Source organism: Sinohyriopsis cumingii, chromosome 2 (genome assembly GCF_028554795.1).
Source record: "Sinohyriopsis cumingii isolate HCF-2022 chromosome 2, ASM2855479v2, whole genome shotgun sequence".
Taxonomy (NCBI): Eukaryota; Metazoa; Mollusca; class Bivalvia; order Unionida; family Unionidae; genus Sinohyriopsis; species Sinohyriopsis cumingii.
The window spans coordinates 38207864-38235675 of record NC_142962.1 but is presented as its reverse complement, the minus strand read 5'-3'; the positions used below and the strand labels follow the sequence as shown (position 1 = coordinate 38235675).

Sequence of the window (27812 nt, the reverse complement as noted above, 5' to 3'; positions counted from 1 at the left end):
CTGCCTTGCTTGGCTTGCTAGAATCAAGGCCCATCTTCCACTAAAAGGCAAGAGAATTATGCTATAATCCTAGCTATGAACGACTTATTCTATTTGGGGAAATGTAAAGAATTTATTCTGTTTCCAAACTGCAAAACAGAGCAGCACATTTGATTGTGTTAACTTGCCATCTTGAAATATATTATTATTATTATTATTATTATTATTAAGGGAATGAAACAGAATGCTCTTTTACATTCACACACACAAGTAAACTCAATTTAAATTGCTACAGGAATAACTGTTACTGATAAACAAAACATCCATATCTTATAAAATGATAGGATGAAAATCACATGTCAATAATTAAATAAATATTTCCACTTTTAACCAACCATTTAAATATCCACACTTTTAACCAACCATTTAATTGGGATGGGGTTGGCCTTTAGTATTCTGACCTGGCTATATTATTTCCTTCACATCAAGATAAATTTGTTTACTTCAGCTAAATTATAATAAAAGTATTCTGGGTACCAGAGATTTGTTTTTCAAATACTGATATTCACAACTGATACCACTTACACACCAAGCACCCTGCCAAAATTTAAATGGTCTATCACTGATAAAATCAACCCCGCACTTAAGGGCTTATAAAAATAGCCATAATTTACACCAGAGGTTCCTTCTAGCATTTAATGGAAATGCAGAGATTATTTTGAACGGATAACTGCCTAAATCTTCCACGGGAGGTTATTTCTTAATCAGTAAGCTCTTCACGTTAGAGATAGTATTGGTATAGTAACAACGATGGAGACACGGAAGCTGATCCTCCTCATAGTTTGGGCGTTACTGGTGTTTTTAAGTGTTGTTCTTTCGGCGGAAGAGCCTTCATCTAATGTAGATACAAAGGAGGAGAAAATAGACGAAGAAAAACTCGAATACGCCAAAGGTTCCGTCTGTGGCTATTGCAGTTATTGTAAGGTAGGACTCGGTGTGCAAGAGACTCGTCAGCTGGGCATATCATTTTAAGCCAAAATGAAAAACAACCGGCTCGTTATCAAATAGCGCAAACACCTGAGGCACTTGGAAAGTAAATGTTTTTAACTTTTCGCAAGAAATATAAATTTCAACATTAAATGATTTAATGTAATTGTCCAGTGGTGGAGGCACGTTTTGAACGGTGCACGTGACTTTAATTTGGTCAGGTGTAAAGAGCTGATTGGTTCTGATAATAGCGGGTATGGGATATATTCTCTTCATTTTACTGAGAACCGTGGAAGAATATCATTGATACAGTGTTTTTATTTTGGGCATATGTTTTTATTAAATTATATTCTTGCTTCTTCCAAGTCAAGTAATTTATTTGTTTGTATGGTACATGTAGGGGTGGCAGGTTATATTTAACACAGAAATGCTAATGCACAGATATCCTTCCCTATGCAGTGTTTTATCTACCCATGTGTCATGCGTCACATATGAAAACTTTTCTGATTTGACACACAAAAATTGTCACCGGTACATAAATTGATGCACCTCCTTGTTGTTTCTCAGATTAATACAAAACAGAGGTTTGGTCTAACTACTTCAATGGCTAGGTCACAATTCTCAAAAGCAGAGAAAACATGTGCACACCAGTTTCTTATGTTAATGTTATCATAAGACACAGGGTTATACCTGAATGTAGAGCCTATAGTTGACTTTATGTGACCTGATCATTTGTAGAAACATAATGTTAGAATCGTATAATACCACACCGAAGAAAGAGTCAGAAAATAAACATGTGGTTTTAAAGTGATTCTCACAAGAAACTATTATTTGATGCGCACCCTGTCATGCAATGAAACAATTTCCGTTTGCTCAATTGTATGTCTTGCATTGTTCCAAGATACCATCAATGTTTGACTGAAAACAGCATCAAAGGCAGAAAGAAATTAAAATAGATGTGAAACAATTGAAATTTTATATATCTTTACGACTGATCAATGATAACAGTAATGTTATCAAACCAGTGGACCCATCATCATCCAAAGATGAAATAATGGTTACTCATAAGATGAAACATAATTTTATTCAGCAGTGGTTGAAAACAAACAGCTGGCTACATTTTCAAAAGGAAGTCAAGTCGATTCTCTGTCCAGAACATAATCTTAACCACTTTTAGGAATAGGCTTGGGATTGAGAAACAGAAATTTTATGCTTATCAAGATTGCTGGGGAATACAAAAGTACCTTCAGTTTTGAAGAAGCAATGAAGACATGAAAGAAAACAGAAGAGAGAAAAATCTATGAACTTAAAAACATGATTTGTTAAATTGTGAACAGTTTACTGAGTCAGAGTTACATTCAGAAGACTTCCTCATTGAAAACATGGCATGATGTGTGGGATAAGCTCTTCTCTGCCTGCTAGTTCGATTAATACATTCTAGCCACTACTACCTAGTGTAATGTTTCTTTATTTAGAAAACATGCCTTTGCTTTACTTTAGTTACTTTATCTAACTAATATTTTTTTCATGCATTTAAACTATAATTATTTTTAAAAACTACTGAAGACTTATCATTGGCTTGAATAATACTCATAGATTTGGATTTTGACACTGTTTTTGCCTTGACAAATCAAATGACTTGCATGCAGCCATTTTTAGATAAAACACTGCTTTGAAAAGGTGATTCTCATTGGTCATTTGTTCACAGCATGGTGAATTTACGCTGATCATGTTATAAACCTGTCTGTGCTTACCATATTACAAGTTGAAGTTAGGTTTTGCAGTTTTCTCTGGATTGTAATTTATATGTTCTGCTTTTCCTTTTTTTTTCATTATTAATCTGAAGTAATGTTGTGCTTATATCATTACCAAAATAAGCATACATTTTCCCCACCATTCTAATACAGTTTGTTAAAATATTTTAGGATAGGGACAAAGATAATGTCAATGAAAGAGCTCTGAGAATACTAATTGTTTCACAGTAAATAAGAATTAGGCCAAACAAAAAATGTGATTCTGGTGACATTGTTAAAAAATATGGTAGGTTGGTTGGTACACTATTCTTGTCTGGACAGAATTAAATGAAGCATTAGCTTGAAAAAAAGTGTCATTTGTATCCTGAATTTAACTTTGTATTTACATCCCTTAGTTAATTGTTTCTTCTTTTAAATGTAGGGTCTGCTGTTTGAAATAGGTTAAGTCAGATACCCAGAAACAAACATATTTTTATTTGGCTTTAGCAGTCAGATGATATACACGTGAATAATGATCTAAATTCCTGCAAGCACAAAAGGTTGGGACTAGACTTTTACAAGGAAGGAGATCAATGTAAGGGTACTTGTAAAGAAGGAATAGTTATCAGCTAATGAGTTGTTAACCAGCTGCTTACAAAAAGTTGTTTGAAACAAGTTGAGAGATTTGGCTAACTGTAAGAATTTGTCAATGATTTCTCTCCTACTCTCTCACATGACATAAGTTTTAACCGGATTGTCACCAGAGGGTCCCAAACACTGTCAGCTTGTTGGCATTTCAAATCAAAAGGGTTTCTTTGGCAATAGTCACCATATTTGTTTTGGCCAGTTTGTATTTTCAAGCAGCAGATGGGATGTAGTTTACCATCTATAAAAATCTCAGTAATTCTGTATATTTTTTATTTACATCTCTTTGGACAGTCATATAAGAGACTTACAAAAATGGTAGTAACAGCTGCCTCGATTGCTGCTCAGCATTAAGAGGTTAGTGTTAGTACTGGTCAGCCTGGTGTCAGGATAATGTGACTGGTGAAACCTGATGCTACATGTCGGCCAAGTGGTCTAAAGCGCTCTCCGTTACGGATCACTGCCATCTCACCTCAGCCTGCATGGGTTCGAGTCTAGGATTCGGCCAATGTGGGTATATCAGAAAGCTTGCCAGTTGCTTCTCGTGGGTTGGTGGTTCTTCCCGGTGTTTTCCCAGGTTCTTCCTCCACCATTAATACTGGCTGCCTTGCATAGCCTATCATGTGCTGAAAAATGGCATTAAACCCCACAACAACAACATGTCTGGGGCATGATGCCCCATTGCTAGACATCACTATATAAACTGTCACACTGCAGACATTGTAGCAATATGACTGATTTTTTTATGAAGCTACCATAAAAATCCAATACACACACATACATCTCTTTGAACACAAGTATAGAAGAGTTGCTTCTATTTATTTGTTCAGTTTGTTGTAGAAATATTAAAACTAGACATTGCAAATATTGTATGCAGATGACACAGATTTTACTGAAATACACTATTCTAGAAACCAGAAATGAACAGCGAGCGGTCTATTTGCTTGTTTTCATCAGGATCTTCCATTTGTGTGTGTGTATGTGATTAGGATTTTTAACGTAGCTTTATAAAAAAATTCAGTCATATCGCTACGATGTCTGCATTGTGGCAGTTTATAGTGATGTCTAGCACTGGGGCATCATGCCGTAGACACATAGCATGATGTCCCACCCAGTCACATTATCCTGACACCAGGCCAACCAGTCCTAACACTATTAATGCTGAACGCCAAGTGAGGCAGCTGTTAGTACCATTTTTGTAAGTCTTTGGTATGACTCCGCTGGGTTTCGAACCCACGACCTCCCGCATCTAAGGCAGATGCTCTAACCACTAGGCCACCGGAGCAGTGTGATCTTCCATTTGTGTTGAAATACCAATAATTTCAACAATATTAGGGACACCTTGGTGACATGTTAGAATGATATATTGATAAATAAAATGACTTAAGTTCTGTGCATAATTTCATATCCATGATACCTTTCGTTTTTAAAATGGTGATGAGGGGGACAAACAAATAGGAATGTATACAAATACCGTAGTTGACAGTAAATGCTGAATAATTCTTTATTGTGAACAGAAAGTTAAGATAAAAACTTAAGCACACATCTTTTTATACCATACAGAAAATTGAGAATAAAGACTTGTCACACATTATTGTTCTATAATTTGACTTTCTGTAAACTTTTTGCAATTATACTGCAGTATTGTGTCTGCCATTTTAGTATGCTTCCATAGGGAAGCAAGATCTTGACCCAGTGATAAAGTTTGGAGGAAAGAGAAGTACATGTGGCATTAGCAATGTACTTGACATGTGACTTGAGAAATATGGTAACATATTTCACTGGAAGAGAAGGTGATCGCCAACTAAGATGATTTTCAGAGGCAAATTCAGGTGACTGTTTAGGGACAAACCATCTAATTTTTGTGTTGGTAAGGTAGTTATTTCTAACCAAAATATTTTTTTCTTTTGAGAATAATTTTTTGTCAGCTAATATAATGGTAATAATTATTTCCTTCAAGTATTCTTGAGTGTCCCCCCACCCTCCAGTTCAAGGGTCGATCCTGTATGGATCTCTCTCACTCTTTCTCTCTCTCTCTCCTAACAAATGCAACATAGATGACATTAGTATAAAGTGCCATCTAGTGGAGTGAGCAAGATGGGCTATTGATTGACATAGTTTGTATTAGTAAGATAGGCTATTGATTGACACAGCTTGTATTAGCAAGATAGGCTATTTACTGTCATAGTTGGAAGTTGTTATGTAGCGAGCAGTTAGGAGAGTTATTTTTCCATATTTGGAGGCTGAATGCATACGAATGTGCATGTACAAATTTTACCATGCGAATGGTTAACCTTTAATTTTGGGCTAGTTTGCCATTACAGTTACCAGATGATTAACCTTTGTGGGCTAGTTAGTCACTATGATTAGCAGATAGTTAACCTTTAATTGTGAACTAGTTAGCTATTACAGTTACCAGATGATTAACCTTTACCAGTGGGCTAGTTAGCCACTATGGTTAGCAGATAGTTAACCTTTAATTGTGGGTTAGTTAACCACTAATGGTTAGCAGATGATTTGCCTTTACCAGTGGGCTAGTTAGCCACTACAGTTCATGCATGATTAACCTCAGTGGGCTAGTTAGCCACTATGGTTAGCAGATAGTTAATCTTTAATTGTGGACTAGTTAGCTGTTATAGTTAGCACATGATTAGCCTTTACCATTGGGCTGGTTAGCCACTAGTTAGTGTTTGATTAACCTCTTTGGGCTAGTTAGCCACTACCTGTGGGCTAGTTAGCCACTAAAGTTAACGACATGTCTGATGTATGTAAAAAAAATTAAAAATCGACAATCTGTCTTTTCATTAAAACATGCTTCATTGTAATGGAATTATGGATATAATATGATAATACTGTAGACCCAGTGACCAAACTTAAATCTTTAATTTCCAATTGGTTTTTAAATGTGCAGTGATATGGGTTAAACGTAATGAAATTCAATAATTCCTGCAGTACTGCGGTAAATTAGTACATGTGCAGTACTGTGGTAAATTAGTACATGCACGGTATATACAATATTTCAATACATAATGATGTTCTTACTATACTACATTGCGGTACTTAATGTGGTCTGTGTTTATGTACCTCAACTACTGCAATACAAATGAAGAAGAATTGTATAATGTAAACATTACGTTGTAAAGCAGAGGCCTGTATTGAAGTGTATGAACTAAGTTATAGGGTATTTACCAAGCATGGAGCTGATTACTATTGTAATTGTAATCAAATACAGTGTGAGCTGGAATCATAATTGTAATCGCAGTCATTGATTTCAGAAGCTCTGTAATTGTCTTTCATTGGCAGAGTAACTGCAAAGTGTAATCATGATTGCAAATGACTACAACCAAAAAATCACAAATTATATTCTTAATAATTGTAAGAATAATGAAAGTTTTTATAACAAAAGACCAGGATTATTGGCTATTACAATAAGTAATGGGTAATTTATACAATGTATGATATTTTCCCTGAACCAAAAAATATAAGCAAATACATAGCAATCATAATCATCCGCATGTAATCTTAATCATAATTTTGGTTTCAAGATAAAATGTAATTGTAATCATAATCATCAGTGCAAAAACAACCTGTAATCTTAATTGTAATTGAGCACCTGTAATCGACCCTATGCCCAGTATTTACCTTATTCTTTCAATTATTAATATTTGAATAAATTAAGAAGAAAAAGTATTAAGAAAAAGCAGTAATTCTGTATATTTTTTATTTACATCTCTTTGGGTTTTCACAATTAGTCCAGTGACATCACTGCAAATACTTGATAGATGGCAAACAATATTGAAGCCCTGATGGGTAGTGAAGAATAAATGAAAATAAATATAAAAACTGGTGTAATATTTTGTATAGTTGCATTCCTAATGTTAGATTGGAAAGCTTTATCAGCATTTGAATGCATTAGAGAATTGATGACAGGCTTGCTGGTTTTGATAGAAAATAATCAAATATCTGCCGTTCAGCTCTAAATAAGCTTGACTCTACCAACTGTGTACCAAATGACCAATCACGTGTTCATAGTACTTACACTTTGCTTATGAAAAGACATACTGAAAATATTGCGAGATTAGATTGTCTACCTATCTTTAGTTCTTTTAATCAATATACTGGTAGATTTTGTAAGATTTTTTAGTGTACTGCCTACATAACAAATTCTAAAATTTGTAAAATTTCTGGTTTGTTTCCGTGCATATATATATATATATATATATATATATATATATATATATATATATATATATATATATATAGAAGGTACATCAAAAAAAAAAATAGGTGATCCGCTGAAATATCTTGCTCAATAGTACACAGGTCACATAATCCATTATTAGTTCATCTGACCTTTATGTCAGTAAGCTTATGGTTTGACCCTGTATACATCATGTGTCATCTGTCATGCATCAAATTCCTGTTACTGTACTTTGAGGTGGTATTTCTAATGGCACTTGTACTTAAATCTACCTTGTGTTAAAAATAGATCATGACATCACTGTGCCCGGCTCCCGCCATATTGTTTTCGGACAAAGCACAGATAGACGCTTAGTAACAATTAGTAATTCACAACATACACACAAAAATAAAGTTGTTTTTATTTGCACTTCCCTCACTATGTAATGTTTTGATATATTCAACTATAATACATGAGTGTATAGTAATAATTTTTAAATTTTATTTCTATGTCATCCTTTCGTATTGTTTTCAAATCTACGCTTAGTAAAACTCTTGTATGTGCACATTAAAGGAATATATGTGTGTGTGTGTGTCCCAAATGAATGTGTTGAAACCAATAATATCAATAACATTCATTTATATCTACTTTATTTCCTTTTCAGTTAGTTTTTGTGTGTAAAATGTGTATCATTTTAAAGGTGGTTGTCATCATCAGGGACAGCAGTTTTTGATGGCTGTTTCCATCAATACATGTATAAAATAATACCTCCCTACAAACTGTAATTGTATATATCTTTTAATTAAGTAAATGTATTATTCACATTGTATAAATATAATCAACCAGTGCTGCTCTTTTCAACACCGTAACTCTAATGAACATAATGCATTCTTTTATGTTCTAAACAAATATTCAAAATTATGATTTGTTTGTAAAAAGAGACATTGAGATAAACATATCATTTTTCTCTTTTTTTTAACCTTGTTATCGATTAACACATCATAATCAGAATAGGTAAACAAAATCACTAATGCATAATATCAAACAAAACAAACAAAAACAGTGATGCATTGTTTTTAAATATATAGAATAGATATGCACCATATCTAGATAATACTTGCATAATATCACATCAAAAAACAAAATATAAGAAATAGTCACTTTCCTACATACACCCCTCTCTATTTAAAACATGGATCACATATAAGAATACTTCACTGACATTATTTAATGGGGGTGGGGGCTGACAGTTCCATTGGAATTTTCATCTCAAAATATTCAGGGTACATGTATATCAATCGGTGATGAAATGCATATAAGAAAACTTCATCGACATTATTTAAAGGGGGAGGGGCTGACAGTTCCATTGGAATTTTCATATCAAAATATTCAGGGTATATCTATTGGTGATGAAATGCAAGCACTTTATTTATTATACTGTTCTGGAAAGATTCATCAAAATTTATGTTTTATACAGTCTGCAGGCTTAAGCACCACTGTAACTAAATACTGGAATGCACATCCATATTCATATTAACAAAATTTAACGCCTGGTACATGGTTTTCAGTAAGAACACTAACATGGATGAGAACAGTGAATGCTGTTACACTGGTTCGCCTTGTCCAAATGGCTATTTTTAGAAACTGATATCACTGCATGTGACGTTTCACAGAGGTCAAAAGTACAAGCGCCATTCTATTGAAATCAAAATCTTCAGCAGGCTTGATAATCAGCAGATCCATGCATGTTAATGAGTTTATCTTGCTGATGGGCTAACCATACCACTCTGGAGGCCATATCTGATTTTTATCAAACTTGAAATGTAAACTTCTATCATTATGATCTTGGATGGGTTCAACAATTCACCAGATCCAGTAATATTAATGAGGTGATTTTGTATTTGATTGGCTGAGCTTGTTACCATTCTGGAGGCAGTATCTTTTTTTTTTATCTGATGTTGATCAGACTTGGAATTTAGAATTACATGAAAAACACTACAATGCTCTGATCTATGTTAAATGAACACCATATATTGAGTTGCGCAGCAGGGACAGTGTATTGAGAGACATCATCCCAGAACATGGGAACAATTTTCTGATACATGTCCATGTACAAGGTATACTATTCAAGTAAAATTATTTGAAAAATGCAAAAGACACCTAACATGCAGCATGATCATACGCTCTGGTGGATGCTCCCAAAATCACATAGAATTTATAGTCTTGTGAAAAAAGTTCTGCAACTGCAGGGGCTACCTCAGTCATTAACCTTTGTGCATGCTCTTTATTACAGCCAGCTTGGAGCAACAATAATGAAGTGTTATTCTGTATGATTCTACAATGTATTGTCACTTAACTGAGGAACGGCAACTTTTTCATTCAGATTTGGCATGCAGTTTTATACAGTGCAGTTTGTTTTATCTCTGCATGTCAGTAAGCTGTAAGGGGAGTCTATAACTTTCTGTTAGTTGCACTGAACCCCAGACACCTTCTTAACCCACACTTCACCTTAATAAATAGTACCCCTAAAGTTTTAGGCTCACTCTCATGTTTGGCATGTTTTCAAGGCTAATTTAACTCTGTGTGTGTGTGTGTGTGTGTGTGTGCGCGCGCACGTTATGGTATTGCAGGTATTAAATGTAGTGATCAGCAAATAAGTAAATAAAGACACAGACCCTCAAGGTATTATATATGTATATTTGTTCTTTGCTCTGTATTAACATTAATTTCCAGTTTAAATCAGATGATTGTGGGAAATATCAATAAACAGATGCCATGTAGATTCCAAGTTGTGCAAGGGGTGTTACTCTGATATCATGGTAAGATAGAAAAATATATTTTTTACAATGCCATATATTTGCCCAAATGTTAGGATCTTGATGTATATGCTGCCTAAATTGGAAATCAGTTTGAAAATTGAATTGTACTTCAATAGCTCTCATTCTGTCACCTGTACCTTCGGAGCACATAAATTTATCAGAGAGAATTAAAACAATTCATATGTAACCACTTGTGATGGGTGGCACCATGATTGTTGGTGAGAATGGGCACACCAACATGAGCATGAAAGTACATGTCAGCTACAAACTGTTTAAACAAAACAAAGTGTTACAGTGAAAAGTAATCATGTACAACAAAGTTTTTAAGTCAACTCCTATCATTTGCAAAAGCCACCAGAAAACAACATTAACATGCTTCTTATTTTGACACTTATTAGCTACCATATATTTGATCTCTTGCTCCTGACAAATGTGGTAGTCATGTGATCTGTCTCTTGCATAACATCATTGGACATAATAAATGACAAATTGGTAACCAATTCATTACAGTGATATCAATTTTTAAGAAGATATAGATTTTATTTGAGAAAATGGGGTATGGCCATGTTTCAAACAAGTGAAATTCATGGGTGCAGTTTTAAAATAGTGTACTCACCAGCAGTTCTGACATTTTCCGAAAATAAAACTGGTGATACAGAGCTAGTAACTTATGGTCTTCCACTGTACACAAGATAATACACACAATAGGGAGTACTATGTAGAAAATTACAGAAAACCTCAAATAAAACAATACTAAAGAACCAGTGATATCATAGGAAGATGCCTTATATATATATATATATATATATATATATATATATATATATATATATATATATATATATATATATATATATATATATATATATATGTATGTATGTATGAGGTAATCTTGTATATGATTTGCTGAGCTTAATAATAATAATAATAATAATAACTTTTTTTAAAGAAGAAATTTATTTGATTCACTGATACATTTTTACAAGATGAGTCTTTAGACGACAAACGCTATTAAAAACTAGACAATTGATCTACTGCTACAATAAAATATGCACAAGGCTTTAAGGATGAGTACATAGAGGATTCATACAGATAATAATAATTATAGTAATTGTTGTAATGTATACAATATAGGTGACTACATGATAACAATGTTGTAAAAAGTAATAGTACTGAATTAAACAAAATCATACAAATGACTGTTTCTATAGATGTTGACTAAGGATTTTTTTCAAAGCTTGGTGTGAATCAGCTGACTTTATATAAGGTGGTATAGAATTCCAAAGTTTGGCTTCAGAAAAAGCAAAACTCTTCTTATAAAACTCTTATAGATGTATAATGTTCATACATATGTACATTTTTACACATTTAAAGTTAATTGAAGATAATCAGGAGCCATACCATGTAAGGATTTATAAACTAATAAACCCATTTGTAACTGATTTCTCTGCTAAAATGCAAGCCACTTTTAAAATATTTGCTGACAGTGGTTGTTACCACTGTGAAGGGGGCCCTGAGTGGTCTAAAGCACTCACCATCACAGATCACTGCCACCTCACCTCTGTCTGCATGTTTTTGAGTCTTGTGCTCGGCCAGTGTGAGTATGTGAGAGACGATTCTTGGAGTCTTGGTTACATGATTTTATGGTAAGTGCTGAATGAAGAGTGATACGAAATAGCATCATACTAAGAATAGTAACTCTTGTCATTATTGGGATTGTGTTATCTTTTCCTTGCTTAGTAGAAAGTTGCTTTTTATATTCATAATTAAACTGATATATACAGTAATTAAACTAAATAATCAATTGAACATGTTTAATTAAATACTTTTAACTATTTTATTGCAAGCTTATAAACTTTAAAAAATTTACCTCTCCTGCTCTCTTACAGTTTTGCAAGCTATGTGATGAAGACTGCCCCTGTGAGACTAGTCCAACAAAACCTAACTGTAAAATGTGCAAGGTAAGTTTAGTTCAAGTCCATCACAGTAAAGCATGTTTGTTTCACTTTAATCTAAAAATTTAATTAGTGTTCCAGCTATGATATGAAAAGCAGGGTAATAAGTGCATCAAACTGGGAAATCTATTGATGCAAATACTGTTTACAACAGCAAATTTACTGCACTGACCCTTTTTTTAATTTAAAAAATCGAGACAGCGAACTTAGTTTATGGTATGGCCTGTATCTGCTGTGTGTCACATGTTATCTTTTTTACATTCATCAATCAGCTATATCTATTTACAAGTAGACATTTAAAATAAATTTAGCAGGAAAAGCCTTTTTAATTTATGCAGATGATACAAATCTACATAAAATATTGTCACTATTACTAATAACAGAAAAACCTTCAGACATCTTTCTCAAATGCCAGTAAACAGAATTTTACAGAAAGAATCCTTGCAAAAACGGCACTGAACTTTATACTCATAATGCCAGTCTAATGTTAAATATGTCCACCAGTTTTAATGCTAGAAAAACCTTTGAACAAATTAGTTGTACCAACTACTTAATAGAATTGAGCCAATTTTGACTGAAAACCTCATGTCATAAAGTGCTTTGAGAAGAAAAAAAAACACTCATGCCAAAAATGTGTTTTTCCTATTGCACTGGTTTTAAAATAGGTAGATAGGTTTTTTAAACATTATATATATTATAATAATTAGTATATATAATGTACTTAGCACTTCAAGTACTGGCAAAACCAGCTTAGTTTGATGAATAGATCAATGCTGGGAATTTTTGTAAACATAATTTAAATTTTTTTCACCAGGGGTGTGATAGGGTTGGCAATGAAAAACAGGGATGATTGGACAACTAGATACACATATTTTTGTGTGCCTTAACAGACTTTAATCAGTACTGACCAGGGATGGTCCTGGCTTTTAAAAAGCTGTCGCAAAAAAATCGCCAACCTCAATATTTTGTCGCCAATTTTCAAAAAGTGTCGCCAAAACAAGTAGTGTACATTTTTCCAAGTGTTAATTTAGTCTATTAATGTAACAGGCAATGAAAATTACAAAAGATGGGTTAGTTAATACTTTAATTACATCAAGCATTAACAAAATGTTACAAAGTGTTACATGAAGATCCGTCGCGATTTTAGGGCTGCCCACTTGTTGAATGCAGTTTCAAAGTCTAATTTTTCACATCTGTACATGCTGATTCTCATTAAATTCTCGAGAGATGAGATGCAGAGCTTATTTCTGATGTCAGTTTTTATGAGGTTCATCTTACGGAATCCACGTTCACAGTCTACAGTGCTGACTGGTGACACCAGTAGTCTCTCAGCAGCCACCCCCCCCTTTTTATGGCTAGCTTCACAAAGCTTGTAGCGAATTGCTTCCTAAATCCCAAGAATGATCACTCAATGCTGTATAAATTTTCTCGACAAGAAAAATAGGATCTCCATTCCCACGAATGAAACTTACACGAGTCAACACCTGGCAATACTGGACCATATATATAAGCATAAATTCACACCCAAGTTAGGGATTCTTTCACTCCTGTATTTTGAGAAATAAATAATTATTATTAATTATGCAAAACTGTTTTTTTTTTGTTGCTATTTCTTGTTGCGGAGTTTAAGCCTCTGCAGCCGTAACACGGGACTGATGGCAAAAGGAAAAGATCAACGAGTAAAATGCTGCACTGGCGACAGATGTAATTGTGATTGAGATTTTTTCCATTTGCTTTGTATTTATACACAGTAGTCGGTACTTCAAAGGTTATCAATTTTCTATGAAGGTTCAGCAAAACTATTGTATTGGTATATGTATAAAAAAAAACAGAAGGATTAGCCATACAATTAATTGTATCTGTTCTATTCGCGTCTTCAGAAGTCGGTCAGTTGTAGGTATAGTGCGGTAGCATGATTGACTGTATCGCAGCATACAGTACTCAGCCCAGATGTCAGCATAAGCAGATTATGATGTAACAATGCACTGTAAAGATGTGGTTGTCAATAAGAACAATGGATCGTTTGTGTAACAGACTGATTCCAATGCATTTTTTAGTCAAGTTTATGGCTTCCTTTCCTTCTGCCTTTTAATTTATCCAGTCCAAATCCATGATTGTATGTACAAATTAAATAACCAAAAAGTATGTCGCCAAAAAAATCGCCAGATGGGATATTTTTGTCGCCAATAAGGAAAAAAAATCGCAATTTGCGACATTGGCGAAGCCCAGGACGATCCCTGACTGACAGAAAGAATCCTGTCATAAAGACTGTTTAAATTTTTAGTGATGGTGTGACTGTTTAGACAACTTCACAAAAATAGCATGACAGATTTTGACTAAATTTGAAACTTCAGATTATTATAAAACTTTGTCATTATATATATTGTGGTATAAGGCACAGGCCAATTAAATAGTCCTTTATCGCTACCTTGGCATTATAGCAGGCAGTAGGATTATGAATATGTGAAACACTATCAAGTCGAACTTTATAGGCTACAGTTTCATTCAAATATCTTAAATGAGTTCAAAAGTTATACCTAAATATAAATAGAGGACACCTATTTATAATTTTTCTTGTTATGACCTTAGCCTTGAGGCACACTGCATGACATTATTGGATCCTTGACATTATTGCATTTTCCCTTGATGTAGCAGTCACCTTGAGGGAGGTGTGCATAACTAAGTTATGTGACACACCACCTTTACATGCTGTATTACTGGCATAAGTTGCATTAAAATGTCCTCAGTAGCTCAGAAGGTATTCTCCAGACAGGGAGAATGGCTAAGGAAGCCATACACCATCTAATCAAAACATATTCTTGTACAAATTTCCATTTAAATATCTTCATTAGTTCAAAAATTAAACTCCAAATGAAAATACAATTGAAAGAAATTACATTTTTCCTGGATGTGATGTGGTATATGAGACACTATCTACTGTCTAGACATGATATATGTATGCCATTACGTGATGCACTTGCAGATCCGGGTCTATGCAGTTTTTTTATGAATAATGAGTAAAACAAACAACATACTCAAATTTGCTGGCACATTATGTGATGGTAGATCTGAGTCTGTGTTATTTACAGTTGGACTCGACTTGTATGCAGGTATATATTGTATGATATCTTAGATTTAGAACTTGTCTATAAACAACTGCCAGAGTATTGCAGTAATGAAGGATAATGTATCTTTGATTGGTAGGTCAACAGAGTTGTCTCCCCCTACAAAGATAAATAATCCACTGGTATGCAGGAATACATATAGATGTAAGGATGAGTTTGAGAAGAGATGGGGGCAGGTGGGCTTAGTTTGTATCTGCTGATGACATAGTACTTTGAAGATAGTAAAATTGCATATTACCCAGCTTAAGATTTTCATTCAAAACAAAAATCATGGTGTAACTAAATCATAGTTCTTCTTACTCCTCTTTTTCAGTATTGCAAGTTTTGTTATCTGTGCTCAGCTTTATGTGATACCATTTGTACACCTGGTAAGTAAAAAAGAATCATATCTATGTATGACTAATTCACGTATAAACAATTTCCAGATCCCAGCTATATTACATGTAATTTGGGTCACCATAATTTTTATTTTGAAATATCGCAATCAGAAGTTCATAAATCTTGCTTGCTACATCTCTACTCTCATTCCATCATGTCCCTTGCATGTGTTACAAGATCAGAACCATAATTGTACATTTTTCCATACTTTAGGTTATCACAATCATACAAAAGCTTGATATTTCTTTTGAGTACATTTAATTATAATAAGTCAGAGTCCAAGTTGGACCCTAATATCTAAACAATATAATCTCTCTGGCCAGAATAAGTCAAGTTTTTGAAAATAGATAAAAATGGGTATAAAATAATGTTGTTGAATATTTTCATATCTGATTATTTCAGTGATGATGAAATGTTGTGGTATAATATAAAACAGCAACATAAAAAAATCAGTTATGGTAAAAAAAATTGTCAACAGCTTCCAGAGAATAAATCCTGGATAACTGATCCATAATTAATTTGCTTCAGAATGGGCAACAAAATTGAATTTGTCACTTCTATCTGAAATATTCTGTGGGAATTATGTAGATAGCAAAGTAATTTCTGCTATTTATTATCATCACATTAATACAAACTTTGACTACAGAACATAATTAACAATAATTCTTCATTGTCATTCTGTCTGCCATCCTTTTGAAAGGAGAAAATTTATACTAAAGCTAATGTTTTACCTTGATCAATGCATTTTATTGAAACGAAATTGGGTCAGTGTAATGATATGAAATCAATTCATTTTAGACCTGTGTATGTGAAATGGCAGACTCTAAGGCATTGGTTCCCAACTCCAGGTCGCAAACCAAATAATTGTCTAATAGACCTTCTGGAGGGCCGCCAGGTTTTTTTTTTTGAGGGTGGCAAAATTTTAAAGTGGAAAATGGGTTGTGAGGCTTATACAGTTTTTTTAGGGATGTGGTCCAAAAAGATTGGGAACTGTTCTAAGGTAACTATTTTGAACCCCCTACCACCACAGCCATTACCACCATGGACCTTGCAATTATTGGGATTCTCCACCATGTATGCATTGTCAGAAAGCAGAAGCAGACTGATCCCCATTTTTACAATGACAGATATGTATTTCTTCCATAGTAGGAGAATATTTGCTGAGTAACTGTTTGAGAGTTGACATTACATAATGATAATGTTTTGATGCAAATTAACACATAAGTATGGTGTGCAGAGGTATTCTCTTTATGAAGCCATCAGACTACGTGGAGAGACAGTGGAGGCATTTTTCTTATCCTCTTGACATTTTATATACTGCCACTGCAGTGCTTGAAAAAACAAAAAATGTAGTGAGCTTTACTATAGTATATGTATTTAAATGTTTTGTTATAGTTAGAATGTATAATAATAAAAAATAATCCATGTGATGTTTCTTGAATGTGAAAAGGGAACTGTATGGATAGTGGTGTTCTTTAACTTTTAAAGATGAAAGCCAATGAAAAGTTACAGAATATGGCTTCAGAAATGTGATACTTTTTAGAACTTTTTGCTTATTTTTAAGAATTAGAGTGGAAGCTGGGTACTGCTCCAGTGTCCACACATGTAAAGTCAATACATTTATATGAACAGCTTTAGTGCATCCAGAACATTGTTGGTTTTTTTTTCCTAAGTTGAATTCAGCATTTTGGAGTGGGATTTGGAGCAGATTTATGTGTTATTTCATTTTTCTTTTTGCACCCTGTTATGTCTGGAATCATGAAACTTGGTAAAAGATACAGCTTGACAAGTGCAACATACTTTTCACAAAAATAGGTCACTGTGACCTATATTTCATGTTCCTGTGACTTTGGTTAAATTTTGCAGTTTAGGTTTCTTTCTCAAAGTTCTGTTCAATGTAGATAAACATATGCATCTCTTTGAGTACCACACCCTTAAAATTTTGCATCACATTTTACTGACTCTCGTTAAGTTTTTACATGTAGCTCACAGGCATTTTGCACTATACCAAATCTTATAACTGGAATCATGAAAGTTGGTGATGGGATGCATTACCATAGTAAGTCACTGTGACCCATATTTTATGCATCACTGACTTTAAAGTATGATTTTTAACTGTTCATACTAGAATCTTTCAGCTAGATGACTGTATCTCTGTTAGTACTAAATCCATATTTAAAACATCATTGTGACCTACACTTCACAGTCTACTTGTTTAGGTTTTGTTTTTGTGCTTAGCTCATGACCTGGGCCCCAGGTGGCCAAGTGTTCTAATGCACTTACATTTACTGGCACCCTCACCTCTGTCTACATGGGTTTGAGTCTTGGCTCGACCAATGTGGATATGTGAGAAAGCCACCATTAGCTTCCCATGGGTTCGTGGTTCTTACCGGGGTTTTCCTGGGTTCTTCCTTCACCACCTATACTGGCTGCCATATATAGCCTATCATGCACTTGGAAATGACATTAAACCACTAAACAACAAGAACAACAAGCTCATGACCACATATGGTTTGTATTGTACATCTACATGAATATAAAAATTAGGTGAATGCTTCTTCACAAGAGATTCCAGTTGTAATAGCTAATCATGCTAGTTATCGCTGCATGAGCTATGCATTTAATCCAGGCTTTCACTCCAGGGTTACTCAATGACTTAGAATAATTTGACTTTTGGGGTTGATAACAATAATAACTTCTAAAGGAGATTTTTAGAACATTGATGGTTTTTTTAAATTCTTGGTCCTGGCTATTATCAACTCATTATAGAATCTCTGTTTTTATATCAATAAAAGGTGTGTTCTTTTTTATGTCATTTCTCCTATGCTTTGCCACACAATATATATGCATGTAGTTTAAAATTATATCAGCACAATACTGGCTATATAGTGCTAATCAAAAATTGATTTATAAATGTAAAGATGAAAAAATTCCGAAAGTTCACTTTAGTTGGAAACGAGGTAAATATTCTGTTGTAAGGAGCACTTTAGTCAGAATTTTTTGCATTATAATTACCGTTTTATAATGGCTGCTGGTGACTGCTAAAAGTGACATAGAAGCCAGCTATGTAATCATTCTGATATACCTCGTAAAGTCCATTTTCATTTCTTTATTGTAGTTTGTTTTACTAAATGTAAATTATCCAGATGAAATGGCAAATCACTTTATATTTTATTTTCTTCTATGAAATTTACATAGCATACAATAATCTTGTGTTTTATCTTTTCTCCTACAGGAGGTATACTAGACAGGGTTTCTGGAACAATAGTAAAGTAAGTATAACATTGTGATTTTAAAAAGGTCAAATATATTTAAATTTATTTTAGAATCTTCCATGCCTGAAGACTCTATATTCATTGTTATTGTCAATATCTGATGCTGCATTTTGTATGAATAACTGTCTTTAAAAACATGACCCTCACAAATGTTTGTGCAGGTATTACCTTCCCCAAAGATGTAAGAGAAAGTGACCTATCACTGAAACAAACAACTTGATAGCATATATATAATATACTGTAAGTAATGTGTGATAGGTTATGAAATAATAGTGAATATGGTAGAAAATTTTAAAAATTTAAACAACTAATGCTTCGCTAATAGTCAGTGTGGTCACTGATACATCTAGAGAAAAAAGGAAACTAATGGTGAGAATTATAGGAATGAATTGTAGAAAATATTGTGCATTCAGATGCAGAAGTATGGTCTGGGTGTATTTTTAACTTTTATATTATGTGTGCCATACTGACAACATGAATGCACTAGATCCCTATTTTTATTTAAAATTATGAACAAGAATTCATTGAACATGGCAATTCTTTCTAATGGTACATGCTTGACCTCCTTCCCTTTAATGTAAACCTTCATTTCATAATATTATATTTTGCTATGTTGTACTTGATAATTTCTCCATCATAAATCAGCAAATCAGTGCTTTAATGAAGATAAATGCTGTTCAATTTCTGTACCCTGTGGATAGGAATTAACTTATTTTTTAATATTCTTTCTCTCTCAGTTGCACATGCACTGCACTCAATTTTCCCCCTTGATTGCCAAAAGGTTATGTCTAAATAAAATCAATATTTTGAGGATTTGTGATGATATGATTTCTCACACAGTGTCATATGATTGGTAAAACGTAGAATGAACAATATAGCCTACTCTGAAATAATTTCGTAATACTTCTTAGTTTGGCACCACATAATTTGTAAAGCCTATTTTACTTGTCTTTCTTCAAGTAGCACTTGTTTGAGTTTTATTACAATTTGTCACTGTATTACTGCACAAAATCCATCACTTTTACTTGAAATGACTATGCAATCAGTACACTTTCAAATTAGTCACCTGTTGATTTGTTCTAAAGAGATGTTTTCATCCACAACAGCAAACTGCAAATTGAGCATTAATAAAAGGAGGTAATATAGTAAGTACTTTTGGAAAATCTGATTCATCATTAATACTTGTATAGGTAAATTTTGGGAATTTTGGTTGGAGTAAATTTTATTGTAGAAGCAGTGTTTACCTTCCAAATATATACCAGTACATCTATAGTTCTGTATGTGTGAAAATTTTGATGTTGGACTCTTTCTGAGAATCTTCAGATTTTAGTCCTCTTGTAAATTAAAGCTTTTATTCCCTCACTGCAATAAAAAAAAAGGGGGCATATTGTTTTTCTGCTGTTCTTCTGTGAATATGTATGCCCATCCTGAATATTTTAGAGCAACCTTAAATAAACTACCATAAAGGGGCATATTGTTTTTCTGCTGTCCTTCTGTGAATATGTATGCCCATCCTGAATATTTTAGAGCAACCTTAAATAAACTACCATATTAAGGTTATAAATCTTGAAAACTGTATGCATTTTATCATAGTCATAATTTGATGCCCCAGTTCAGGTCATGACACCTATTTTTCCATTTTATTTGCAAAATTTTGGAATATTTTATAACTATACTTTTTTAGGCAAAAACCTTGTTACTGTAATTTAGAAATAAACACTTCAGGTATACTAATTAAATTGTATGCATCATTATACATGTACATGATATGATTAGATTTTCATGCAATTATTGCAATTTTCCAATTCTTCTACATTTTTTAATTTTTGGAAGTTTCTTCGTCTGCAGAGAACTTTTCAAATATCACAAAAAATTGGGAAATATATCTTTTACCAACACAATTTCTAGTTATTATTAGTTTTTCTTTCTTTATTTATAAGCTTTGACTTTTGTGGAAAATCTTGCTGTGTAATATTTCATGGAAATGTATTTAACACCTTTGACAAATAACAATCTCCACTTTATTTGTTTTCTGTCAATATTTTTCATCGTATCTACATATATTTCTCATAGCTATTGTCTCTGGATTAGTTTGAGCCAGATGTTTAGTTGAGCTTTAAACACTGGATAGATTACCTCATATTTTACATTATTACCTAGGTATTCATTCATACTTTTATATACTTAAGCAGAGATCTCAGAAATGCTTATTTACGTGTATTTGGACGCCAATTTTTGATCTGCAACACGGAAAATCACTGAGGCGGGAGTCCTCCATACGCATGTAATGGGTGTGTGGCAAAGTTCAAAGACTTGCAAGTCCTGCTTCAGCCACCTGCTTTGTGGGAAAATGTGTTGTTCAGTTAGCTGTGCTGATATTTACAGTGACAGAATTCAGTGACTGATAGACCCCTTGATGTACATACATGTTGCCATTTTATAAGAGTACATAAAAAAGAACATGATGCAATAGCTGGGCGGCAAGTTCAAAGGCTTTGACTGGCGGGCGGATGGTAAAGTGTACTGATATTTACAGTGATTGAATTCAGAGGCAGAAAGACCCAGAGATGTACATGTGGTCATTTATAAAAGTACATCAAATAAACAACTTTAGCTTTCGTTATTGCGTTCATTTCCAAATGTAGCGGAATAAACTGCACAGTGCATGTGACCTCAGAATCAAGACATGTTGAGACTATTCATAAGTGGGTGACAAGTCGCCTAAAAATGTAAACTTCGCCTTCTTCTGTTCAGTAAGCGAAAACGACTTTGCCCAGAGATTATTTAAGAGGTATATTGACTGCCCATACCATATTTTTTTTAAATGCCCCTCACCTTAGCCCGGTTAGTTCTAGTGTTGTAGCGACATGTATTCATCAAGGCATCAGTAGCTAGGCCTAGTTTTTATATTAATTACTTTGACAAACAAACTCTTGCCCATTCACAAGCATTATGTGTTGATAGCTGATTGACCATTAACTCTTTTCCGAGTAAGGTAGCAACTATCAATTTCCTGCATGATATCCTTTGATGAAAAAACATACAAACTTGTGTTTTAAGATCAGAATCGGTGATCTGGATATTTATTAACTGCCTGTTATACACTATTTCGTCATTAAAATTAGTTTGAAACTGTAAGTGAACCAGTAGGCCTAATGGGAAGTAATGGCGGACTTCGCTAAGTCTGGGATGTACCAGTTTATTAAATTGTCTGTTTTCTTAAATCACCGGTAAAATATATTCAGAAAAAATATACAAATCATTGAAACCAAAGCCTAGGTATTTTTTTATTAAAGATTTAACTTTAAAATGCAAATGATATAGGTCAGTAACATATGGGACAATGCTATGTTGTGGAATTCGCCAGATGCGCTTTAAGGTCTAAGCTGTTTTCTGACTTGACACATATTTGTAACAATACAGGAAAAAATTATTTATTTGCTTAAAATTACTATAAGTACGTATACATATAAATAAACCATAAATTTGCAATCCTGTCAATGGATTGTTGTAATGAAGCTATATTATAGCGAATGATTACATTACGAAAACCTCTCCATCTAAAAATAGATGCACTCACTCTGTGTTGATTCTGTAGGAAAGAAGGGACTGCAACTTTTGATGGTGGGACTCCTATTTTTACCAAAATGGGAGTCCTGGACTCCTAGTTTTAAAATCCTCTGTTAAGTGTGCAGCAGAGAAAAGTATTGTTGGAATAATTTTCATATTTTCTTCCAATATAAAGTTTTACATGCAGCAACAAAACAAGCACTTTGTGAGCTAGAACAAATACATGGTACCTACATTACATCTGAAGCATATCATTTAATGTTTTATGAAGAAATCTACTTGATGCCATGTGCATCTCTGTGAAGTTATTTCCCTTTACTTGACAACAATGATAACTCCACAGTGATGTGTTGCAGAATCCAAACTAGTCTTGTAGTATGATAGGGTCAAATAGTTTATACAATGTCAAAAAATGTAATTAATAAGACAGATTAGGTCATCAAATCCTACTGCTGTATTTGCTGATATTTAAATGATCAGCCCTTGAACATGGGATAATAATGGGGGTGTTAAAGAGTGAATTTAATCTTCTAAGCATCAATTCTGGTATATAATAATAAGGAAACTCTTTTCCTGCATAAATACGGAATATATTTCATCTTGTGGTACCCAAAGCAATATATTTTATCTCATGGCTTCCCTGTTCATTCATTTTTTTGGGACCACACAATGAAATGAATCCATTATTAATATAGAAAGAAAAAAGAAAAAAAACATTTTTTTTAAAAACTTAAACATTCTCATATCTTGTATGAATGGGATTTCTATTATTAAAGTAACTCTCACTTTCTCGTTAGGTGACCATAACAGTACCAAATTTAATTGTCTCCCCTTGCACATTTAATTTATTTCAGAATGGAATGTATTTACTGTAAATAAATACATGATAAGAAAATACTGAAAGTTTAATGCCTTTATCCCTTTTTCAGCTCTTTGCCAAGCTATAATAAAGATGAGGTAGACCAAGATATTGATTCTGTCAAGACTTGGATTGACAGAAAGAAAGATGAATTATAACATCATCATTAATGAGACCACCACCAGAGATCCAAACAGCTTTTGTCTCTTTTTTTAACAAGGATATTCTTCTTCACTCACTTTATAAAATCTGTATGAAAGTTGAACCATTTGATTTTAGTGTATCAAAAAATCAGGCAGTAATTAATGTGTCTACATCAACATTGAAAAGAACTGATCAAACATTCCCATTTCTTTGATGTATATCTAAAAACTGAAATAATTCACAATATGCTCTATTGTTATTGGAATATAAAGCTGTTACAGATATTTTAATTTCACCAGTATTATTATTGAAAGATCAAATGTTTACAATGCAGTTATTTGTAAAAGGGAGAAATACAGACCTAAACATTTATTTAATCTTTGCCAACTGTCAGTGTGCCTTTTTGGATTGAAAACCATGAAGGACTAGAATAACTTTTTTAAATTATGTCCAACATCAAATTCATTAATTCATTTATCATGTATCCATAGCAGGGTTCCAGCCAGAAATTTCTTACACTAAGAACTGAGATAAGGGTGCTTCTTGACAAAAGACGTTTTTTTTGTAAGAAGGGATTTTTGCCAAGAGTCACAATGCTGTATTTCTTTGTCAGAGTTAAAATTTACGTTGAAATTTTCTTCTCAAATTGTAATAAAATGAGTAGTATTTTTGAGAAAAATAAAACTAATCAAAGCTAACAGTATGAACAGATAAGGGTTTTTTGTGGGGGTGGGGAGCAGGTCTTTTAGAATAAAGAATGAAGATAAAAAATGTGATAACTTACATTTTAATTATTGGGCTGATTTATACACATCTTTAGCTGATAACATGTCAGCAGTATACATGCAAAACAACAATCATTATAAATTAATAAATACACATCTTTAGCTGATAACATGTCAGCAGTATACATGCAAAACAACAATCATTATAAATTAATAAATACACATCTTTAGCTGATAACATGTCAGCAGTATACATGCAAAACAACAATCATTATAAATTAATAAATACACATCTTTAGCTGATAACATGTCAGCAGTATACATGCAAAACAACAATCATTATAAATTAATAAATACCATCTTTAGCTGATAACATGTCAGCAGTATACATGCAAAACAACAATCATTATAAATTAATAAATACCATCTTTAGCTGATAACATGTCAGCAGTATACATGCAAAACAACAATCATTATAAATTAATAAATACACATCTTTAGCTGATAACATGTCAGCAGTATACATGCAAAACAACAATCATTATAAATTAATAAATACCATCTTTAGCTGATAACATGTCAGCAGTATACATGCAAAACAACAATCATTATAAATTAATAAATACCATCTTTAGCTGATAACATGTCAGCAGTATACATGCAAAACAACAATCATTATAAATTAATAAATACACATCTTTAGCTGATAACATGTCAGCAGTATACATGCAAAACAACAATCATTATAAATTAATAAATACCATCTTTAGCTGATAACATGTCAGCAGTATACATGCAAAACAACAATCATTATAAATTAATAAATACCATCTTTAGCTGATAACATGTCAGCAGTATACATGCAAAACAACAATCATTATAAATTAATAAATACCATCTTCAGCTGATAACATGTCAGCAGTATACATGCAAAACAACAATCATTATAAATTAATAAATACCATCTTTAGCTGATAACATGTCAGCAGTATACATGCAAAACAACAATCATTATAAATTAATAAATACACATCTTTAGCTGATAACATGTCAGCAGTATACATGCAAAACAACAATCATTATAAATTAATAAATACACATCTTTAGCTGATAACATGTCAGCAGTATACATGCAAAACAACAATCATTATAAATTAATAAATACCATCTTTAGCTGATAACATGTCAGCAGTATACATGCAAAACAACAATCATTATAAATTAATAAATACCATCTTTAGCTGATAACATGTCAGCAGTATACATGCAAAACAACAATCATTATAAATTAATAAATACCATCTTTAGCTGATAACATGTCAGCAGTATACATGCAAAACAACAATCATTATAAATTAATAAATACCATCTTTAGCTGATAACATGTCAGCAGTATACATGCAAAACAACAATCATTATAAATTAATAAATACCATTTATTATGGAACAAAGCAAATATCATAGACCTGATTAAATTTATACCTCCTCCAGTACACAGTGTCACTTATGAAAAAGAGCCACATTTCCCAGTAAATTATATTTACCAGGTAAGCACACTTTACAAGTGACCCCCACCTCACATTTATATTACAATTTTCAGACCATTAACTTGTACTAGATAGGATCCCAGCTCCAAGAGAAAGGTGGGGAAAAAATAACTTTGTAATTAATAAAGTAACAGGTTTTATTGTTTTGTGCTTACAGAGAATGACAGATAATATGAAGCCACTTTTCGACTTCATATAACCTCTGCTTTATAGTTAGGTATATGTAATTTGGTTATCTGTGTATTATAATGTAGATTGTACTTGATAAGTACATGTATAGCCACTCATTAATTATTAATTACACATAAAAACAAAACTGGACATAGTCATATTTCAGGTAATATAACACATAGTGATAAACAGTGACAGTATTTATTTAAAAAAGAAATGAAGATAAAACCACCTTTTCTGATTTTCAAGCTGGAAAAGGCAACATTATTCACAATGCATTTTTGTGCCATAGGTGGTAATCCCTAGAACAACCATGGTAAAATTTTAATAGTTGCATTGGAGTTATTTTAAAAATATAAATGTATATTACAAAATTGCCCATACCTGTAATATTGATGCTTTGACACTTATTTCTCAATGTGGCAGAACTAACTGTCCAAGTCTTTAATAAGCTAGGGAACTTTAATGAGATGGACATTTCTAAGCCCAACGGCATGTAGTAACACAGTTTGGTCTTAACATTGAACTCTGGCAAGAATATAATACCTGATACTCGGTATTTAATCTGAGTATAATGTGATTTGCAGTCAATTAAGCAATAAGAACCAGTTTAATTAATAAAGCTGTTAAATTTGCAATTCCAGAAGGCAAATGGATGTACACTGGGGGAAGAAGGACTAGGTTTTTTAGGGGCAAAGCACACCTTCATTTCTTTCTAGCTGGAACACTACTTAGAATAGATATGGATTTGGCCTTTAGTCCATATTCAGTTGCTACATGAGCCTCCCATCTGTTGTGTTGCATTAATTCAGAATCACCTTTATGTTGCTATGAAATAACTGTGCATTTCTACTCCATACTTTTTGTAATAAACAACTACCATTATTGATTTAAGTTTAGTTATTCTGTGCAAAAGAATTGAAGAACTTTGCTTTAATAAAATGTCATGATTGATGACAGTAGCATCCTTTTATTTTTCATTGATGAGAATTATTAATTTAAAAAAATAAAAGGTTTATATCCTGATTGTTGTATGAAACTATGATCTTGAGGTATAGTGATTCATTATATTTTCAGTCAAATATATTATTGTTCAAGCTATCAGAAATGATGTAAAAGTTGAGAAGTTTGAAAGTCCACATTTAGCTGGATGTAGCAAATGTTAACCTTTTGGTTGGAAGTTTGAATTATGTGTGTTTTGTATTTAATAGAATGTATTGTTTTTAAAGCCATTTTATAAAATTGTTGTTGCTTGACAATTCTTTTAATGGTGTCTTATTTACTGAATGGAGGGAGGGGAGAGAAATAATTAGACCATTAAATTCATGAGTATTTCACTGGAGCATAATGCACTGTGAACCCTTGTATTTCCAGTCATTAAATAATATAAAAAAACAATTATCAGTGCAGAATTTTGTGATAAACTAGAATGTGTAGATTACACTCTTAGACCTAAAGCTGTAATAATAATAAATTTACTTTTTTGATAAATTAACTTTCATAAGTGAACTTAACATATATAATGACAATTCTCTAGCCCAACCAGCAGCTATAAATCGTGCTTGGGCTATTGGAAATTCATGCAAGAAGCCAAATTTTATGGAATAAAGAAGAAAAATCTGAATATTTTGACCAATTTTCCAGCATCTTGTATCGTTCAAGTATGTATAAAACTACCCTTAAGATTCATGTTCTGTTGAGGATTTTGATTTGGCTTCTT

The 27812-nt window shown here is 32.9% G+C and overlaps 1 protein-coding gene across 1 annotated transcript; it reads left to right on the top strand.

Annotated features, from left to right (window-relative positions):
- Positions 1-754: 754 nt before the first annotated feature.
- LOC149804673 (uncharacterized) lies at positions 755-27051 on the top strand. The gene is made up of 5 exons (XM_089942925.1): positions 755-963; positions 12233-12304; positions 15737-15791; positions 19037-19073; positions 23576-27051. The coding sequence occupies exons 1-5, from the start codon at positions 790-792 to the stop codon at positions 23661-23663; spliced, it is 426 nt and encodes a 141-aa protein (XP_089799051.1). The 5' UTR covers positions 755-789; the 3' UTR covers positions 23664-27051.
- Positions 27052-27812: the final 761 nt, after the last annotated feature.

Excerpts from the sequence above, each read along its gene's own strand:
- LOC149804673 (XM_089942925.1), top strand. The coding sequence starts at position 790 with ATGGAGACACGGAAGCTGATCCTCCTCATAGTTTGGGCGTTACTGGTG. Across the intron at positions 964-12,232 it reads GCTATTGCAGTTATTGTAAG|TTTTGCAAGCTATGTGATGA; the intron begins GTAGGACTCGGT and ends GCTCTCTTACAG. Across the intron at positions 15,792-19,036 it reads TGATACCATTTGTACACCTG|GAGGTATACTAGACAGGGTT; the intron begins GTAAGTAAAAAA and ends TTTCTCCTACAG.